Source organism: Juglans regia, chromosome 5 (assembly GCF_001411555.2).
Source record: "Juglans regia cultivar Chandler chromosome 5, Walnut 2.0, whole genome shotgun sequence".
In the NCBI taxonomy this organism is placed as follows: Eukaryota; Viridiplantae; Streptophyta; class Magnoliopsida; order Fagales; family Juglandaceae; genus Juglans; species Juglans regia.
This window is the reverse complement of record NC_049905.1, coordinates 16,375,042-16,393,496: the sequence shown is the minus strand read 5'-3', so window position 1 is coordinate 16,393,496 and position 18,455 is coordinate 16,375,042. Positions and strand designations below refer to the sequence as shown.

Sequence of the window (18,455 nt, the reverse complement as noted above, 5' to 3'; positions counted from 1 at the left end):
ATTTCTTTGAGTTCAATAAACAAAAGAAAATAAACCAGATTTAGATTTATGATTTTGGATGTCTTTGTGAAAAAGATTGAGATCCCATATATATCTGTCCTAAATATTTTTTATAATGAAGAAAAAATCAACAATGCATCCCCATATATAGCTTTAATGGGAGACAATTAAACCATCTTTTGTCCCCAAAATTAAACAATACATCCGAAAATATACAGGAAAAAATACGTTTAGATGTTGAGATGAATTGAGTTGACTTGTGAATAATAATATTTTGTAAGTCCCATTGAGATGAGTTTAACTTTTTGGATTTGAATGTATGAAATAAGTTGAGATGAATTTAATTTTTTTATGGAAAGTTGAAAAAGTAGTGAGTTCTATCAATTATTAGTTTAAGATGAGTTGAATTTGGTTCAACAACCAAACATAGTAGTTTCATTTGAAGTTTTAAGAAAGTTACTTGTCTTACTTTCAAAACCATCACATTATTTTAGTTTAAGGATGTCTAGATTTTTTGTCAATTAACCTTGTAAAATAAATTTGGGTGTTCGAAGCCAATATGTTAGAAATATGCTACCAAATTTTGAATATCGACCAGTTATTATAGAAGTTATACTGTTTAGATGGAATATTAGTTTTGAGGCTCCAATATGCTGCTCATGGTAATTTAGGTGGAAGTTCAGAGCTTTTAGAATGATGTTGACAAGATACGACAATAGATAAATCAGCTCCAAGTGTTTTAGTGTATTAAATAATTGTCATATATACATCGTTTATCCAACGTTGTGTCTATTTGTGTTCCAACTTTTCTTTCATATACAAATGAAACGTTGCGGTGAGACCATTTTGGATTGATTTGACAGGGGAAAGCCCCAAGCACATGATATCCCTTAATTTATGATTTGACCCAGATAAATATAGATCAATATAATCATAAAGAGACGAGTGTACGTGTAACAAGAAACTCCAAAATGGCAAATGAAAATAAACAAATTAGATAGTTTTATAGATCTAAATCAAGAAATTCTCTCGAGCACGATGATGAGCAAGTCCTCCTCTAGTGTTACGATAGATTAGTAAGCAATTCAAGGAGGATTATTATCTCTATATAAACCTCTTGAGTAGGTATGCCGATAACTCATTCAATTCATCAAATCCCAGCTGCAACAATACAAATCATGGGGCTCACTAACCATTGGCAAATCATTTGTTTGGCTTTGATCCTCACTCTGGGAGCTTTGGCTTCTCAAGCTGCCGCTCGCACCCTCCAAGATATAGCAATGCATGAGAAGCATGAGCAGTGGATGGCTCGTTATGGGCGTATATATGAGGACACTTACGAGAAAGAGAAGCGTTTCAAAATATTCAAAGAAAATGTGGCATACATAGAATCATTTAACGGTGCAGCAAACAAGCCATACAAGTTAGGAATCAACCAATTTGCAGATCTTACAAATGAAGAGTTCGTAACCACGCGAAATAGATTCATGGGGCATGAATGCTCGACACAAGCTTCTTCTTTCAAATATGAAAATGTAACTGTGTTGCCTTCTGTAATGGACTGGAGAAAGAAAGGAGCAGTAACACCCATCAAAGACCAAGGCCAATGTGGTAAGTGCCTAATTTTGAAATGATCTATACTCATTGTAAGATTGTTAACTCTTTCTTGTGATGAAATGTAGGATGTTGCTGGGCATTTTCAGCAGTGGCAGCCATGGAAGGAATTACCAAGCTATCAACTGGTAAATTAATCTCTTTGTCTGAGCAAGAGTTGGTAGACTGTGACATTAAAGGAATTGACCAAGGGTGTGGTGGCGGTTTGATGGATAATGCATTCCAATTCATCGAACATAATCAAGGCCTCACTACAGAAGCCAACTATCCTTACAAGGGTGTTGATGGAACCTGCAACACAAAGGAAGAATCCAACCATGCAGCCAAGATAAATGGCTATGAAGATGTGCCAGCAAATAGCGAAAAAGCACTTCTTAAAGCTGTAGCTAATCAACCAGTTTCTGTTGCCATAGATGCTGAAGGTTCTGATTTCCAATTCTATTCAAGTGGTATTTTTACAGGAGAGTGTGGCACTAGCCTAGACCATGGTGTTACCGCTGTTGGTTACGGGATCACCAATGATGGGACCAAGTATTGGCTAGTGAAGAACTCATGGGGTACAAAATGGGGTGAACAAGGGTACATAAGGATGCAAAGAGATATTGATGCAAAGGAAGGCCTATGTGGTATAGCAATGCAAGCCTCTTATCCAACCGCATAAGTTTAGAAACTAATCACATACAAATACAATGCGCTGCTCATTTTAAATATTCTCAATTTCTACTGTTCAGAGTCTATGTATGTATTCTCTGGTTTGCTTATAGTTACATATCTATAAAAATTTGCCATACTATCACTACAACATAATGTGTCTTTTGTGACAGAGGAAACTGTCACAAAAAAATGGCAAATCGTCACTAAACATATTTGATGACGGTTTGAAACCGTCACCACGACCGTCACCTAAAGTGCGTCACAGAAAACATTTGGTTACATATCTATAAAAATTTGCCATACTATATTATTGTGGACAACATCTTTTGTTACTTTTATGAAAATCACATCCACTCAATTTCAGAATGCATACTATTGCTTTCCTTTTTATTCGTGGTGGAGGAATATTATATCACAAAAAAAACATATATGGGGATTAAAAAAATCGAAAAACCATGGCTTGGAAAAACCAAACCTTATTAAGAGTTTAACTTCCTCTCATGACTCGATTCATAAGTAAGAATTTAATTCTATCTTCCTCTTCCCTCTCATAACTGGAGCATGGATAAGAACTTAACTCCCTTTCACAACTAGATCATGGGTAAGAGTTTAATCTCTCAAGTTTATTAGTTCATATTATAGATAGTTCATTTTACAAATTATGAAAATACCATTTTGCTCTTGCATTAGCTTTATTTATTTATTTATTTATTATTTTATTTTAATATTATTATTATTATTATATGTAATACCCCGCTTCCTAAAAAGACATTTTAGAATTTTCAGGGAGCCAATATGGTACTACTAACTTGAACTTAATTTTTTTTTTTTTTTAACAATGTGCCAGACGCGAAAGATTTCTATAAATAAAACAAACTTAATAAGTACTTAAAATTCAAAATAGAGTCTGCGGAAGCACTTATTTAAAAAAATACAGAAGTCTCATGTGTTTATCAAAATAATTTATTTAAAACTTAAACCATAAAACTAATCATCGCATAATTTGTTTAGGCTTCTGCCTTACCTCCTGGGGCCTAGTCCTGTCCTGCAGTCTCATCCTCATATATGTCATCACCTGGGGTGGTTTAAAAACAAAAAAATATACAAAAAATGAGTCGAATACTCAATAAATAACATATCATACAGTAACCATAATAAATATAAGGTTTCCTAGAAAACGTGCATACTCATAATACATACATAAATAACATGAACATGAACATGAAATTATCTTTCACTTATCACAGACTGTTACCCACTGTTGACCCCCGTGAGTTAGGATTAGCGATTCTAAGTGGATTTCGATTTTGCCCGTGGCCGTGAGTTGTGGAATCCATATGCAAGGAAGACATACTGGGTACACCACCAACATGTATGACCTGACAATGCAATATGCCCATAACATAGGTACCGTCTTCATATCATAACATAGGCCGTTTCAAAAGAAATCGTTTACATACTTGTCATATTATAGATTTCAAAAGAAATCACATACATACTTGCCATTTCATATAATAGATTTCAAATGAAATCACCTTCCTTCATAATTGTCGTAATACATGTTTCCCCACATTAATTTATGACTTTTCATAAGTATTTTAATGCATAATACTCACATAAAATCATGACTTTTTATAAATAATTTTAATGCATAATTCTCACATAAAATCACAACCTTTCATAAATAATTTTATGCATAACTCTCACATAAAATCATGCATGACTTTCCATAACTATCTTAATGCATAAATTATCACAAGAGATCATGAATTTATATAAACCCTCACATAAAATCATGACTTCCATAAAAGACTTTAATGCACAAATCTTCACATAAAATCATGATTTAGGTACATAAAATGGGGCTTCCAATGGAAGGCGTACATGCATAATATTTTTATAAAAGACATGCCGTTTATCGTACATACGTGTGAGGGTATGATCATGCTACTTATCTCGTAGAGCTAATCCAATATTTTTGGGGCATGACGGATTACCTATAGAATACACGTAACTTAAGTTAATTTATACTTAAACACGTACCTCATAGTTAAACCTGAAATTCCAACTTAATCTATATTTCCATAAACTTTGGTCCGTCATAACCCTAAAATCACATTGACTTCATAATATTGAAATCAGTTTTGTATATCTAGAATTTATATGCCCAACTTAAAATACAACTCTATCACCATGATACATGTCAAAAAAATCCTCATGCCCAGCCCTCTATTAACCTAAGAATACATTGGCCGTATGGCTTGGGGCCCAAGGGCCCATTATGAATCAAAGGGTCTGGAGATAAGAACACACGAAACAAAAATAATGAAGGAAATGTCGTGCGTAAAGAAAACAAAGGGCTCAGGAGAGAGAAAGACGTGCGATACTCACCGAGAGGATGGAGCTGCACGCATGGCGGCTGGGAGTCAAGGCGGCGCAACTAGGTCCCTATGGGCAGGAGGGTAGTGTGATGTCGAGAGAAGGAGCGAGAGGGAGAGAAAGAGTGAACACAGTGTGCAAAAATGGACGGAGAAGCAGTGGGATCGTTCGGCAATGGCTCACCTTGAGGGACAAGGCGGGTCTGAGGTGATGGTGGCATTGGGGTAGCACGAGCGAGCTGTGGCCGTGACGTCGATGGTTGGCTTGTGGCTCACGGTGGGGAAGAATACTTCCTCTGTTTCGGTGTAGTAAAATAGAGTATTTTGCTGGTGGTTTTTCAACGGTTGGGCGACGGTGGTGTAGGAGTGTTGACAGTTTCTGCAAGGTGGTGGTCATGACTTGTTGTGCGGCAATTCTGGTGGCTGGTTATGTAGAATGGAGGTTGTCTTAATGTGGTTTGCAGTGGTGTGGATTTACATCTGATGAGGTGGTGGGCGGTGTCGTATGGCAAACGGACAAACGGCTCACGCAGGTCTGGGTAGTGGGCTGGTGGTTTGGGGCGTACGTGGTCTCTCGATGGTGCAAGGTAGAGGCTAGGGTGCAACTGGCTAGTGTTTGGACATACTATGTGGTGGATTCCAGCGAGGTGGTGGTCTAGTATGGAGAGAAATTGCTACGGAGTTTCTGTTTTCGAAGGGGGGCTTGCTGTGAGTGTGAGTTTTCCTTCTCTGCCGATGTGTGTTGTGTTTATTGTTAGAGGGTCTCGGGGTAGTTTTATAGGCAGGGGAAGCGAGGTATCTTAGATCATAGGAGGGTGGATAGAGTTTGGAGTTGAGAGGCATACGTGCATGTGCATGTGAGTGGATAAATAAATTAGAGAGGTGCATAACATGGAGTTTATAGAGGAAATCAGTTAGAGATTTTATTATGAATGTCAATAGTGTTTGGAGTCTAACACGAAGGAGTTTGGATTTTTAAACAAAATAATAATAATAATGGAGCCTTAACTCTAGGTTCAATTAAAAATAATATATCCGATAAATCTTTTATTGGCTTTAACTCATTTATTGAACCTAATAAAATTATCCATCATTTATCCCTAATAATATAAGATCGGATTGTTACATTATCTATCCTTCAATCTTGTTGAAGTTATTCATAATACCTATATTTTCTTTTCTTGGCCAAAACCATTCAATTTTTCTTGTCTTGTAACATATTTAACAATGACAACCTAATACTATTATCATCTCATTAATTTCTCATATGTACCACTTGTATTATTAAAAGTAGTTGTGCAATACTAATAAATGAATATGAAACCAAAAACTTGAAATTAATTAGAATCCAACAAAATTAGACAACTGAACCAACATCATCAATCCACCCAATATTTTGTCAACCCGACCACTAGATTTCAAATTACAATTGAGATCTGATTCTCTCTTCTTTTCCAATTTATAAACTAAACAAGTGATTTGAAAGAAAATGCTAAAGATGACAGGGCTCACCATCAAGTAGGAAGTGTAAGCCAACAAGGTTTTTGTATAGTTCATTTCACATCATATCAAAACAAGGTTTTTCAGATGACACATCATATCAAAACAAAATACTGAAAAGCTTTAGATCATTTCACATGTTCGAAATAAACAGACACCAAAACATCTTCATTTATTCATAGCAAAAACTTTTAGACTTCCATATTCACTCTTTTTGTATAGTTCAGAAACAGAATGCACAAATCTAGCTCATGTCTACACCAGTCATGACAGAAAATACTTTCTCTTATAGAATTTATGCATATGCAGAACAAACATCTGAGGTCGTTTTTAGATTTCTTTTAAAAAATAAACATGAATATTTTCAAAATCAACCTCATTTCATTTCTTTTATGCAAAACCAGTATATGAATCCCGCTTACCTGGACTTCTTAGCTTTACAGAAAATTCTCCGCAACAGTACTGATCAATTGTCAATCGTCACCCAAGGAAAACTACGAGGCAGCGGCACCGAGGGGAAGGAGGTCGCGGCAGAGTTGGGTTACGGAGGAAGGTGGTTGTCCCGACAGTCGTGCACGAGGCAGCAACGGACAGTGACAAGGTGGTTGGGGCGGCACCAGATCGCGAAGTTGTTGGGCGTCAATGCCGCTAGACTTCCCCCGCCGTGGCTAGCGTCACCGACAGGGTTGAGTGGTGCTCTGTTTTGAGATGCAAAAACAGGGGTGTTTCGGTGATGCGTGCGACAGAGCTTTACGTTTGGCGGCTAAGTGTGGGGTACGGTGGTGCAAGGCAGAGCAGTGGAGGTTTAAAATGTGGCTCAGTGGCTTTCGACGTGCGTGGGAGAGTACCTCGGCATGCTGGTCAGCGTCGCTAGATGCTGTGCATGGAGCTGGGCAGTTTCACACGGTGGTTAAACAGGGGTGTTGCATTGGTCATGTGTGGAGGAGTCGAGGCTTACGAGTTGGTTGGATGGTGGCGTCCGTTGGAGGTTGCTGGGTAACTCGGGTTCACGCAGGCAGTAACTGGTTTGTGGTGGATTCCAGGTGCCTTCCGACTTGGTGCGGAGAAGATAGAAGAAAAAAAATAAAATAAAGGTAGAGAGCATCGATCTACAAGGTGAAGTTTAATGAGAAACCAAAACGCACGGGAAAAGGGTGGTTACACGCTTGGGGGCAGCGGTTACATGCAGTTGCCGTGCTTGATGCGGGGAACTTCTTGTACGTGGGCATGAGGAATGGATGAGTGAGAAGAGAATGCTTGGGAGTAAATAAAAAAATATATATGAATATTGATTGCGAGCTCTATGCTAGACCCGGGTGTCACAGTGGCTGCACCCACCTCATCTACTAGAGGATCGTTGTTTTCTTCTAAAAGCAGTACTTATCCAAATACCCCAAATGTGTGTGAGAGAAACATGTAGATGAGTAGGTATTAGAGCCACGCTGAGGAATGCTAATGAGGAGATATTAGAGCCAACGCCAGGGAATGGTGATGAGGAGGTTTTAAAGCTAGCTCTGGGCTCTAATGCTGATAAGGAGGTGTTAGAGTCAACACCAAAGAATGATGATGAGGAGGTTTAAGAGCCAATGACTGGGATGTTTTTGAAAACTGAGTAGGAACTCATTGAGTACTATAAGAAATATGAGATTTGCATAATGAGACAACGAGACAAAATGGATCATGATGGGAGTGTTAGATATGTAACACTTGACTGTGCTCGTGGTGGCAAGGAATCGTAATACCAACCTCGCTAAACCACGCCCAACAATGAAGACTGATTGTAAGGTGAAGATTAATGCAATCTTGGTTGGTAAGATGTTGCACATAAGTATTGTTAAGAATGTACATAACCATGACCTAAGTCCAAGAAAGACAAGATTCTTTAGATGTAATCGAGATATTAATGATTCTGTCAAGAGGCAGCTAAACATTAATGACACGGTAGGCATAGGAATGGCTAAAAGTTTCATCGCTAAAAGTGGGAGCCCACATCCCGCTACCCCGCCCTCGCATGGTGGGGCGTGCAACCTCGTCCCCCATGAGGGAGAGGGGCCTGCGCCCTGCAAGGAGGAATCCTTTGTGGGGGGCATGGACAGGCTGGCCATAGCGGCTCCACCCCACCCCCCGCCCCCTATACATTAAAATTTTTTATATAAGCATAAATAAATATATATATTTATACATATTTATAAATATATATTAGTAGTTTTACTATATATAAATATAATAATATGTATTAAGTACAGTTTTTACATAATATTTTGTGTAAGATGTAGTGTAGTATGTGTGACATTTATATAGGAGGCCAAGATAATACAAGTGTCTCGCTTAAGCAATGTGAGACCCTTGAATTGCTGGCAAGATAGAATAATTTTTTAGCCTAATAGGCCATAGACACTAATGGAGTGGGTGAGGGGCAAGGTGGATGAGGGTTCCACTCTCTCCCCCTGGCACAAGGGCGGGGGACCTTGCTTTTGCATCCCAGGGGTGGGGTGTGGGGTGAAAATGCCACCTCTGCATGGGCGTGGGTGAGGAGCGGGGAAGGGTCGACCCCGCCCCTGGCCATGCAGGTATCACCCCTAGTATGTTAAAACAATGTCCATTTCGGGTCTCTCGGGTGGCCTATTGAGAAGCTTCTCTATTTAAAAAAAAAAAGAAATTAAAATTTTTTAAATATCTTATATTTGAGAAATGATACTTGCATTGTGCGAGTCATGCACACTTTTTTTATTTTAAAAAAAAGGATAAATTTGGGATCCACATAATTTATTTCTTAATGAGGTCACTTCTTTTTATGAGTAATGTGCGAGACTTGCACATTCTAAGATTGTATTTATCTAGCATTACTCTTTATATTTACCTTCAGGCAAGGATTATCCTTAAAGTATCTAGCACTACTCTTTATATTTACTCTTTATACACACTTAAATAAGATTTCACAAATATCTTAAATTAAAAATTAAAAATTAAAAATTAAACAATGGCTATCGAACCACCCCATTTAAGGTGGCATGCCGCCATCTTAGGTCCTACTGCCGAAATGGCTATAGACCAACCCAACTCTAGGATGTCAGAGATCCATCCTGGTTGGGGTGGCGCCAACCTACATTTTCCTTTTGGTGGCTTCACTCATGTATTAGTATTCAATGACTTAACACTATTCTATCATATACAATTATTTGAGATTTTGTACTATTCATTATCAAACAAGAGATTACATTCTAACTAGTCAATCTTGTTGTCGATATGATTAAGTGAATAGGAAATGAATTAGGAACGGTAAACAAACTTCACAAATATAAATCAAATAAGTAATATGATAAAAATATGAACACAAAATACTATGCACCAATAAATGTAATGAGTATGGGTAAGAGAGATATAAACTCAATATTTTATGAAGATTGAGTTCTATTACCTACATCTCAGCCTCAAAACATTTAGTTCTATTACCTACATCTTAGCCTCAAGCTACCCTTCAAGCTACCTCTCAACCTCAAAACATTTGGGTGGCGGCAAAGTAAAGCTTATTCTTTAGTAGCGTAATGTCTTTAATATGATATTATTTCACTAGAGATATTGAATTCATGTAATAAGTACTTTTCTTGGATGATTCAATGAATGATCAACAGCTTAGACTTCAATATGATCCAGTAGAGTTAAGTAATACTAGATACAAGTCTCAAATGTAAAAGTTTCGCAATAGCCTTTTATTAAAAAAAAAAAAGAAGAAAGAAAAAAAAGGAACCCACATTGGAAAAGTGTGAAAAAAATCACTTTTTTTTAATGGGACCCACACTTTTATATAAGGATTGTACATTTGAGACTTTTACCTTGCATTACCGTCTAAGAACAATACATTTGGGGTACTGTTCTTGTAGGAAACTAGGCTCTCGGTACAGGAGTTCGAAAACTGTAAGTAAAGATTTGGCTTGTTAAATTGTTTACCGATTGGTTCTATTGGAAGGAAAGGGTTTTTAGCAATACTTTGGGGAAGGGATATCGATTTGTCTATTATCAATTACTCTAATTCACATATTGATGCTATGATAAAATGTGATTCTGGAATAAATAGATGCTGGTTTTTAGTAGGAATATATGGCAGTCCAGATTGTAATTTTCGTCACATAACAGGGGATTTGATTAGATCCCTAAGCTGTAATAATGGGGATCTGTGGTTGATACTAGGGGATTTTAATGAGGTTTTATACCATCATGAGAAGAGGGGTGGGCGACCTTGCCCCGAGAGGCAAATTACAGCTTTTCGGGAGGTGGTGGAAGAGTGTGGGTTGAGGGATTTGGGGTTTAATGGGTATCCTTTTACATGGTGTAATCGCAAAGAAGGGGTTCCGTGTATCAGTGAGAGGCTAGATAGGGGCCTGGCAAATTCTGATTGGTGGCACCAATTCCCTAATGCTACTATTACTCACAGATCGGTGGCATATTCAGATCATGTTCCTATACTGGTTGATGTGGAAGGGGTCAGGGAGTGTTACAAAAGGAGGAGAATGTTTAAGTTTGAGGCTATTTGGGTAGGTGAGCCAGCATGTGAGGAAATTATCAAAAATACATGGGGAAGATGTGCAGGTCAAGCAAAAATGGATGAGGTGATGAAGCTTATAGAGTCGTGTGGGAATCAGCTGGCTGTATGGAATAGACATTCATTTGGTCATGTGCAAAAAATCCTTTATCAAGCAAAATAGAACCGGTTAAGGCTTCATGAAAACGACCATTTGGGGAACAATAGAGAGGAATCTGCGATAGCACGGGCTGAGGTACAGAAATGGCTTGAAAGGGATGAGGTTATGTGGAGACAAAGATCAAAGGCTTTGTGGCTCAAAGAAGGCAACCAAAACTCCATGTACTTTCACATGAAGGCTTCACAAAGGCGAAGGAAGAATAAGATAGGAAAACTCCAATATGAAAATTGGGTGTGGCATGAGTTAGAAGGAAGGGGTATGCTTGTCATTGACTATTTCAGAAATATGTTCACAAGTTCAAGTCTGATGGGCTCATTGAATTTTCTGGAGTCTCTAGTTGGTAGGGTGGATAACAGTATGAATGAGGAGTTGAGCAAGGTTTATTCTGCTAAAGAGGTGAAGGTAGCTCTACAACAAATGAACCCCATAAAAACCCCGGGCCCAGATGGTATGTCCCAAGTGTTTTTCCAAAATTACTAGAATACGGTGGGTGAGCCTGTGATTTCAGCAGTCTTGGATGCATTAAATACAGGTTCTTTTCCAGCCTCCTTAAATCACACATACATCACTCTTATCCCGAAAAAGAAGTCCCCTTCAAAAGTTTGTGATTATAGACTTATTAGTCTATGTAATATGGTCTATAAATTGATTACAAAGGTGCTATCAAACATTTTGAAGTCTGTTATGTCCAGTGTTATTGGGGAGAGTCAAAGTGAATTTGTTCTCGGTCGTTTAATAACTAATAATGGTTTGATAGCTTATGAGCTAGTCCATTATCTAAAACAAAAAAAGAGAGGGAAAAAGAGATTTATGTCGTTGAAGCTAGATATGAGTAAGGTCTATGATAGAGTGGAGTGGAGTTTTATAAAATCAGTGATGGAGGAAGGTCTATGATAGAGTGGAGTGGAGTTTTATAAAATCAGTGATGGAGGTTATGGGTTTTAATCAGAATTTTATTAACATGATTATGGTTTGTATCAGTTCAGTTTCTTTTTTTGTGTTGATAAATGGTGATCCAAAAAGGCCTATAGTTCCAAGTAGAGGATTGAGACAAGGGGACCCTTTGTCCCCTTATATGTTTCTTATCTGCACTAAAGGCTTGGCTATGCTTCTAAAAGAAGTTGGGCTGAGAGGGGAGATTTCTGGGCTAAAGATTTGTAGGGTTGCTCCAAATATCAATCAAATGTTGTTTGCAGATGATAGTATCATTTTCTGCAAAGCTGAGGTAGGGGAGAACAGAAGGGTGCAAGAAGTTCTAGAGAGATATGAAGCAGTGTCTAGTCAAAAAATAAATAAGGAAAAAATAGCCATGAGATTTAGTGGGAATGTAAGTTGGGAGGCTAGAGAAGAGATAAGATTGCTATGGGGGAATAGTGAAATACAACAGTAGAAAAAGTATCTAGGCCTCCCACCCATTGTGGGTAGGTCAAGAAATCAAGCTTTTCATTCCATAAAACAAAAAGTTAGGCAAAAGCTCCAATGTTGGAAAGAGAAACTGCTATCACAATGATGGAAGGAAGTGCTACTAAAAGCAGTGGCACTTTCTATTCCAACTTATTCGATGAGCTGTTTTCAATTGCCATTAAGTCTTTATTCTGAGTTAGAGAGTCTTATGTCAAAGTTTTGATGGGGACAAAGGGGAGACGAGAGGAAAATTCATTGGTTCAGCTGGTCAAAAATGTGTCAGATGAAGTCATGTGGAGGGATGGGGTTTAAAGATCTTAGGGTCTTTAATTTGGCTCTATTGGCTAAACAAGGATGGAGGTTGATGAATGAGGAAAATTCTCTGATTTTCAGATTGTTAAAAGCTAGATATTTTCCACATTTTAGTTTTCAGCAAGCTGGCTTGGGAAATATTCCATCTTACACTTGGAGAGGTATGTGTGAAGCAAAAAAATGGATGTTTGCAGATTGTAAATGCAGAATTGGAGATGGAAGAGGGGTAAGAATTTGGAGTGATCAGTGGATACCAAGGCACACTGAGCTTGTTTTAGAAGGGGTGTCTTGACTAGAGAATAGACAAGAAGAGGTGGTGGCGACACTTATTGATAACAATACAAGAAAGTGGAATGTAAATAAGCTTAGAACTCTCTTTAATCCAAGTGTGGCGGCTGACATTCTTAAAGTTGTGATTTCTCTAGGAGTTACAATGGATAGCAGAGTCTGGGCACATGAGAGAAGTGGATCCTTTAGCGTAAGGAGTTGTTACAGATTTATAAAGGCAAGAATGGGTTCTGGTATTGCAGAATCATCTACGGCTGGGACACTTCAGGTTTTTTGGAAACAACAATGGAAGATGAAGGTACCAAGTAAGATAAAAATCTTTGCTTGGCGTGCGTGTAGAGAGGGGCTTCCTACAGCAGAGAATTTGTTAAGAAGACATGTTTTAATTGAAAGGAAGTGCTATTTCTATGGGTTTGAGGTAGAGGATACTCATCATGCTTTGATAAGCTGTGTTTGTCTTCAGGTTGTTTGGAAAGAGCTGCTGCCAAATTTGTGACAGATGTTAGAATGATTTTTCATGAGGTTGCTTTGAAGTTTTGCGAGGGTGTATTAAAGGAGAAGTTGCCACTGTTTTTTTGTTTGACAAGGAGTTTTTGGTATAGAAGAAACAAGATGGTATATGACCAGTTGCTGTTGAATCCAAAGATAGTTGCAGAAAATGTTGTTGCGTTGATCAGAAATTTTAAAGAGGTCAGATTAAAATCAAATGTTTAGATGAAGAACCACTATCGGTGGAAGCCCCCTCCAGTAGATGTGCTAAAGCTGAATGTCGATGGTTCCATTTTTGATGATCAAAATAAATCTGGTTTGGGTGCAATTTTGAGGGAAGATCAAGACAATGTGTTTATGGCAGCTAGCAAGGCTGAGAATGAGGTGGAGGAAGCTGAAGCAATTGAGTTAACTGCTATATTCAGAGGCCTTCAGTTATGCGTGAGTATGGGAATCTCAAAGCTTTTAGTGGAATCTAATTGATTGTTGCTGGTGGAGGCTTTAAAGCAAAACAACATGGAGGGATCACTACTTGGGCTATTATACAGAGAAATAAAAGCTCTTTCATTCTGTTTTGTTGCATGTGATTTTGCGTATGTGCACATGGAGGGTAATATGGCTGCACATAAGTTAGCTAGAAATGCAAAAAATGTGGACTGTATTGAAATGTGGTAGGATAGTATTCCTGATTTTCTTTCTCAAGACCTATGACTTGTCAAAAGTCTGTAATCTCTTTTAATGAAGTTTTCTTATAAAAAAAATAGAAGAAGATAGATTTACATCTTTAAATAGGCTTAGAGTTTGAAAATCTCATTTTATAAGCGTTGTTCTTATTACGTACTTTCTAAATGAAATAAACTCAACCCACTTCACCTATGCATGGGCTCTACATACTTGTGTACTTTTATTCATAAGGTTCAAACAAAACAATTATTTCTTTGAGTTCAATAAACAAAAGAAAATAAACCAGATTTAGATTTATGATTTTGGATGTCTTTGTGAAAAAGATTGAGATCCCATATATATCTGTCCTAAATATTTTTTATAATGAAGAAAAAATCAACAATGCATCCCCATATATAGCTTTAATGGGAGACAATTAAACCATCTTTTGTCCCCAAAATTAAACAATACATCTGAAAATATATAGAAAAAAATACGTTTAGATGTTGAGATGAATTGAGTTGACTTGTAAATAATAATATTTTGTGGCTTTCATTGAGATGAGTTTAACTTTTTAGGTTTAAATGTATGAAGTGGGTTGATATGAGTTTAATGGTTTTATAAGAAGTTGAAAAAGTAGTGGGTCACATCAATGATCAGTTTAAGATGAGTTGAATTTGGTTCAACAACCAAACAAAGTAGTTTCATTTGAAGTTTTAAGAAAGTTACTTGTCTTACTTTCAAAACCATCACATTATTTTAGTTTAAGGATGTCTAGATTTTTTGTCAATTAACCTTGTAAAATAAATTTGGGTGTTTGAAGCCAATATGTTAGAAATATGCTACCAAATTCTGAATATCGACCAGTTATTATAGAAGTTATACAGTGTAGATGGAATATTAGTTTTGAGGCTCCAATATGCTGCTCATGGTAATTAAGGTGGAAGTTCAAAGCGTTTAGAATGATGTTGACATGATACGACAATAGATAAATCAGCTCCAAGTGTTTTAGTGTATTAAATAATTGTCATATCGACCAGTTTATCCAACGTTGTGTCTATTTGTGTTCCAACTTTTCTTTCATATACAAATGAAACGTTGCGGTGAGACCATTTTGGATTGATTTGACAGGGGAAAGCCCCAAGCACATGATATCCCTTAATTTATGATTTGACCCAGATAAATATAGATCAATATAATCATAAAGAGACGAGTGTACGTGTAACAAGAAACTCCAAAATGGCAAATGAAAATAAACAAATTAGATAGTTTTATAGATCTAAATCAAGAAATTCTCTCGAGCACGATGATGAGCAAGCCCTCCTCTAGTGTTACGATAGATTAGTATGCAATTCAAGGAGGATTATTATCTCTATATAAACCTCTTGAGTAGGTATGCCGATAACTCATTCAATTCATCAAATCCCAGCTGCAACAATACAAATCATGGGGCTCACTAACCATTGGCAAATCATTTGTTTGGCTTTGATCCTCACTTTGGGTGCTTTGGCTTCTCAAGCTGCCGCTCGCACCCTCCAGGATATAGCAATGCATGAGAAGCATGAGCAGTGGATGGCTCGTTATGGGCATATATATGAGGACACTTACGAGAAAGAGAAGCGTTTCAAAATATTCAAAGAAAATGCGGCATACATAGAATCATTTAATGGTGCAGCAAACAAGCCATACAAGTTAGGAATCAACCAATTTGCAGATCTTACAAATGAAGAGTTCGTAGCCACGCGAAATAGATTCATGGGGCATGAATGCTCGACACAAGCTTCTTCTTTCAAATATGAAAATGTAACTGTGTTGCCTTCTGTAATGGACTGGAGAAAGAAAGGAGCAGTAACACCCATCAAAGACCAAGGCCAATGTGGTAAGTGCCTAGTTTAGAAATGATCTATACTCATTGTAAAATTGTTAACTCTTTCTTGTGATGAAATGTAGGATGTTGCTGGGCATTTTCAGCAGTGGCAGCCATGGAAGGAATTACCAAGCTATCAACTGGTAAATTAATCTCTTTGTCTGAGCAAGAGTTGGTAGATTGTGACATTAAAGGAATTGACCAAGGGTGTGGTGGCGGTTTGATGGATAATGCATTCCAATTCATCCAACATAATCAAGGCATAACTACAGAAGCCAACTATCCTTACAAGGGTGTTGATGGAACCTGCAACACAAAGGAAGAATCCAACCATGCAGCCAAGATAAATGGCTATGAAGATGTGCCGGCAAATAGCGAAAAAGCACTTCTTAAAGCTGTAGCTAATCAACCAGTTTCTGTTGCCATAGATGCTGAAGGTTCTGATTTCCAATTCTATTCAAGTGGTATTTTTACAGGAGAGTGTGGCACTAGCCTAGACCATGGTGTTACCGCTGTTGGTTACGGGATCACCAATGATGGGACCAAGTATTGGCTAGTGAAGAACTCATGGGGTACAAAATGGGGTGAACAAGGGTACATAAGGATGCAAAGAGATATTGATGCAAAGGAAGGCCTATGTGGTATAGCAATGCAAGCCTCTTATCCAACCGCATAAGTTTAGAAACCAATCACATACAAATACAATGCGCTGCTCATTTTAAATCCTCTCAATTTCTACTGTTCAGAGTCTATATATGTATGTATTCTTTGGTTTGCTTATAGTTTCTTCTGTTCAGAGTCTATGTATGTATTATTGTGGACAACATCTTTTGTTACGTTTATGAAAATCACATCCACTCAATTTCAGAATGCATACTATTGCTTACCTTTTTAGGGGGCAGTATCTCTGGATTTTATTGTTCTACCCTTATTCGTGGTTGAGGAGTATCGTATCACAAAAAATACATATATGGGGATTAAAAAAATAAAAAAACCAAGGCTTGGAAGAACCAAACTTTAACGCTCCGGTCCCGGATGGGTCGGAGAGTTACCTCTTAACACTTAAAATCATATCTCATTGTACAAATGTAAACTCCAATTCCTCATTTACTCATAGCCCTCATTGCTTTAAAGCATCTACTCCAAAATAAATAACTAAGATTACGACGAAATCTCAACATAAAAGTCAACTTTCCAAAGTACTAAGTCAACAGAGCAAAACAAAACTATTCAATGAAATTCGCCAATAATAAGTACCCTATTTGTATTTAATAGACTATACTCACAAAGCCTTATGCATGGTTCCTATTCTTGAACCTTCGCCGAAGTATCCAACATATATGAAAAAAATGTTGTGGAGATAAGGGGTGAGTTATTAACAACTCAGTAAGCAGAGGGCATATGCTAGCTTGCAAACATGAGCATTTACAAAGTACAGTATGCAGAACAAAATATTTTATAGAGTTATCATGCTGAATAAAACATATTTTCAAAAGTAACAGAGCAATGATTTTAAGTCAAGTAAAACCCAGAGTACTTTGGCATAACATAACCTGAGCATCATCATCACATCAAACAGAGCATCCCACAGAGCAGATACCATGTTTCACCCCCGTGGTAGGGTTGTGCTAACCCTAGTGGCCAAACAGGGCAGAGACAGAGGTGAAATCTTTCTTTTATTCTTCTCGGAGCCCCGAGTGTGCACACATGAAAGACCACAATAAAACCACTTTGCTTCCAAAGTGGGTGCACTCAGAAACATAAAAGTTGGTACCAACCCAAACAGAGCAGAGCATAACAGAGTAGAGACAGAGTCAGATACAAAATCAGTACACCATGCCAAAGGTTTTCAGATGTCATATCAAAATAAAACAGAGTACCAAAACATAATTAGATCATTCTCACATACTGAAAAAAAAGTCGGAGCATCTTTCTAAATAAATGCACAATTTTTCAGATTCTCAATATGGCTCTTTTTCAGATTTCAGAGACAACATGACAAAATTATGTCTACACAATGCATGTCAGAAAATATTTTCTCTTTTTTCATACAGATTTCATGAGTAATACAAATAAGCGATCGAGGTTGGTTTTTCCCAAGTTCTCACTTCATCACAAAAATATGTAAAGTTTTCAGAAAGTCAACGTCAGTCTCAATAATTCGTGTAAGGTCTAGCATAGGAACCCTGCTTACCTGAACTTCTTAACTTTTCAGAATTTCTCCACAACAGTACTGAACGAAAATTAATCGTCACCTATAAAATAGTCATGTACTCCCATAAATATATGAATTTAACACAATTTTTCAACACTTACAACTAAAATGCTAAGTAATCTATTTTCCTAAAAAGCTAAATTTTGCAAAACCCTAAAAAAAATCATAAATTTAATACTTGACTAAAGTATTAAATTCTAACTCATCTACTATTGAAAAATCAAACTATCAAATTTAATACTTAATAACATAATTATACCAAAAATTCCATTGTAAGTTATACAACAATAATTATTTAATAAACTAGAACATAATAAAATTACAACATTATCACTTACCTTTGAAAGAAAACTTTACTTAAAAATAAATTT

At 37.2% G+C, this 18,455-nt stretch overlaps 2 protein-coding genes across 2 annotated transcripts; both read left to right on the top strand.

Moving 5' to 3' along the window:
* The first annotated feature begins 1,178 nt into the window (after window positions 1–1,178).
* LOC108999722 (senescence-specific cysteine protease SAG39-like) lies at window positions 1,179–2,275 on the top strand. Its single transcript, XM_018976628.2, has 2 exons — window positions 1,179–1,611; window positions 1,683–2,275. The coding sequence occupies exons 1-2, from the start codon at window positions 1,179–1,181 to the stop codon at window positions 2,273–2,275; spliced, it is 1,026 nt and encodes a 341-aa protein (XP_018832173.2).
* Window positions 2,276–15,448: 13,173 nt separating this feature from the next.
* Window positions 15,449–16,545, top strand: LOC118348492 (senescence-specific cysteine protease SAG39-like). The gene is made up of 2 exons (XM_035690315.1): window positions 15,449–15,881; window positions 15,953–16,545. The coding sequence occupies exons 1-2, from the start codon at window positions 15,449–15,451 to the stop codon at window positions 16,543–16,545; spliced, it is 1,026 nt and encodes a 341-aa protein (XP_035546208.1).
* The last annotated feature ends 1,910 nt before the right edge of the window (window positions 16,546–18,455 follow it).

Bases quoted from the DNA above. Each gene is read 5' to 3' on its own strand.
- LOC108999722 (XM_018976628.2), top strand. From the start codon at position 1,179: ATGGGGCTCACTAACCATTGGCAAATCATTTGTTTGGCTTTGATCCTC. The intron at 1,612-1,682 runs GTAAGTGCCTAA...GATGAAATGTAG, and splicing joins CAAAGACCAAGGCCAATGTG to GATGTTGCTGGGCATTTTCA.
- LOC118348492 (XM_035690315.1), top strand. From the start codon at position 15,449: ATGGGGCTCACTAACCATTGGCAAATCATTTGTTTGGCTTTGATCCTC. The intron at 15,882-15,952 runs GTAAGTGCCTAG...GATGAAATGTAG, and splicing joins CAAAGACCAAGGCCAATGTG to GATGTTGCTGGGCATTTTCA.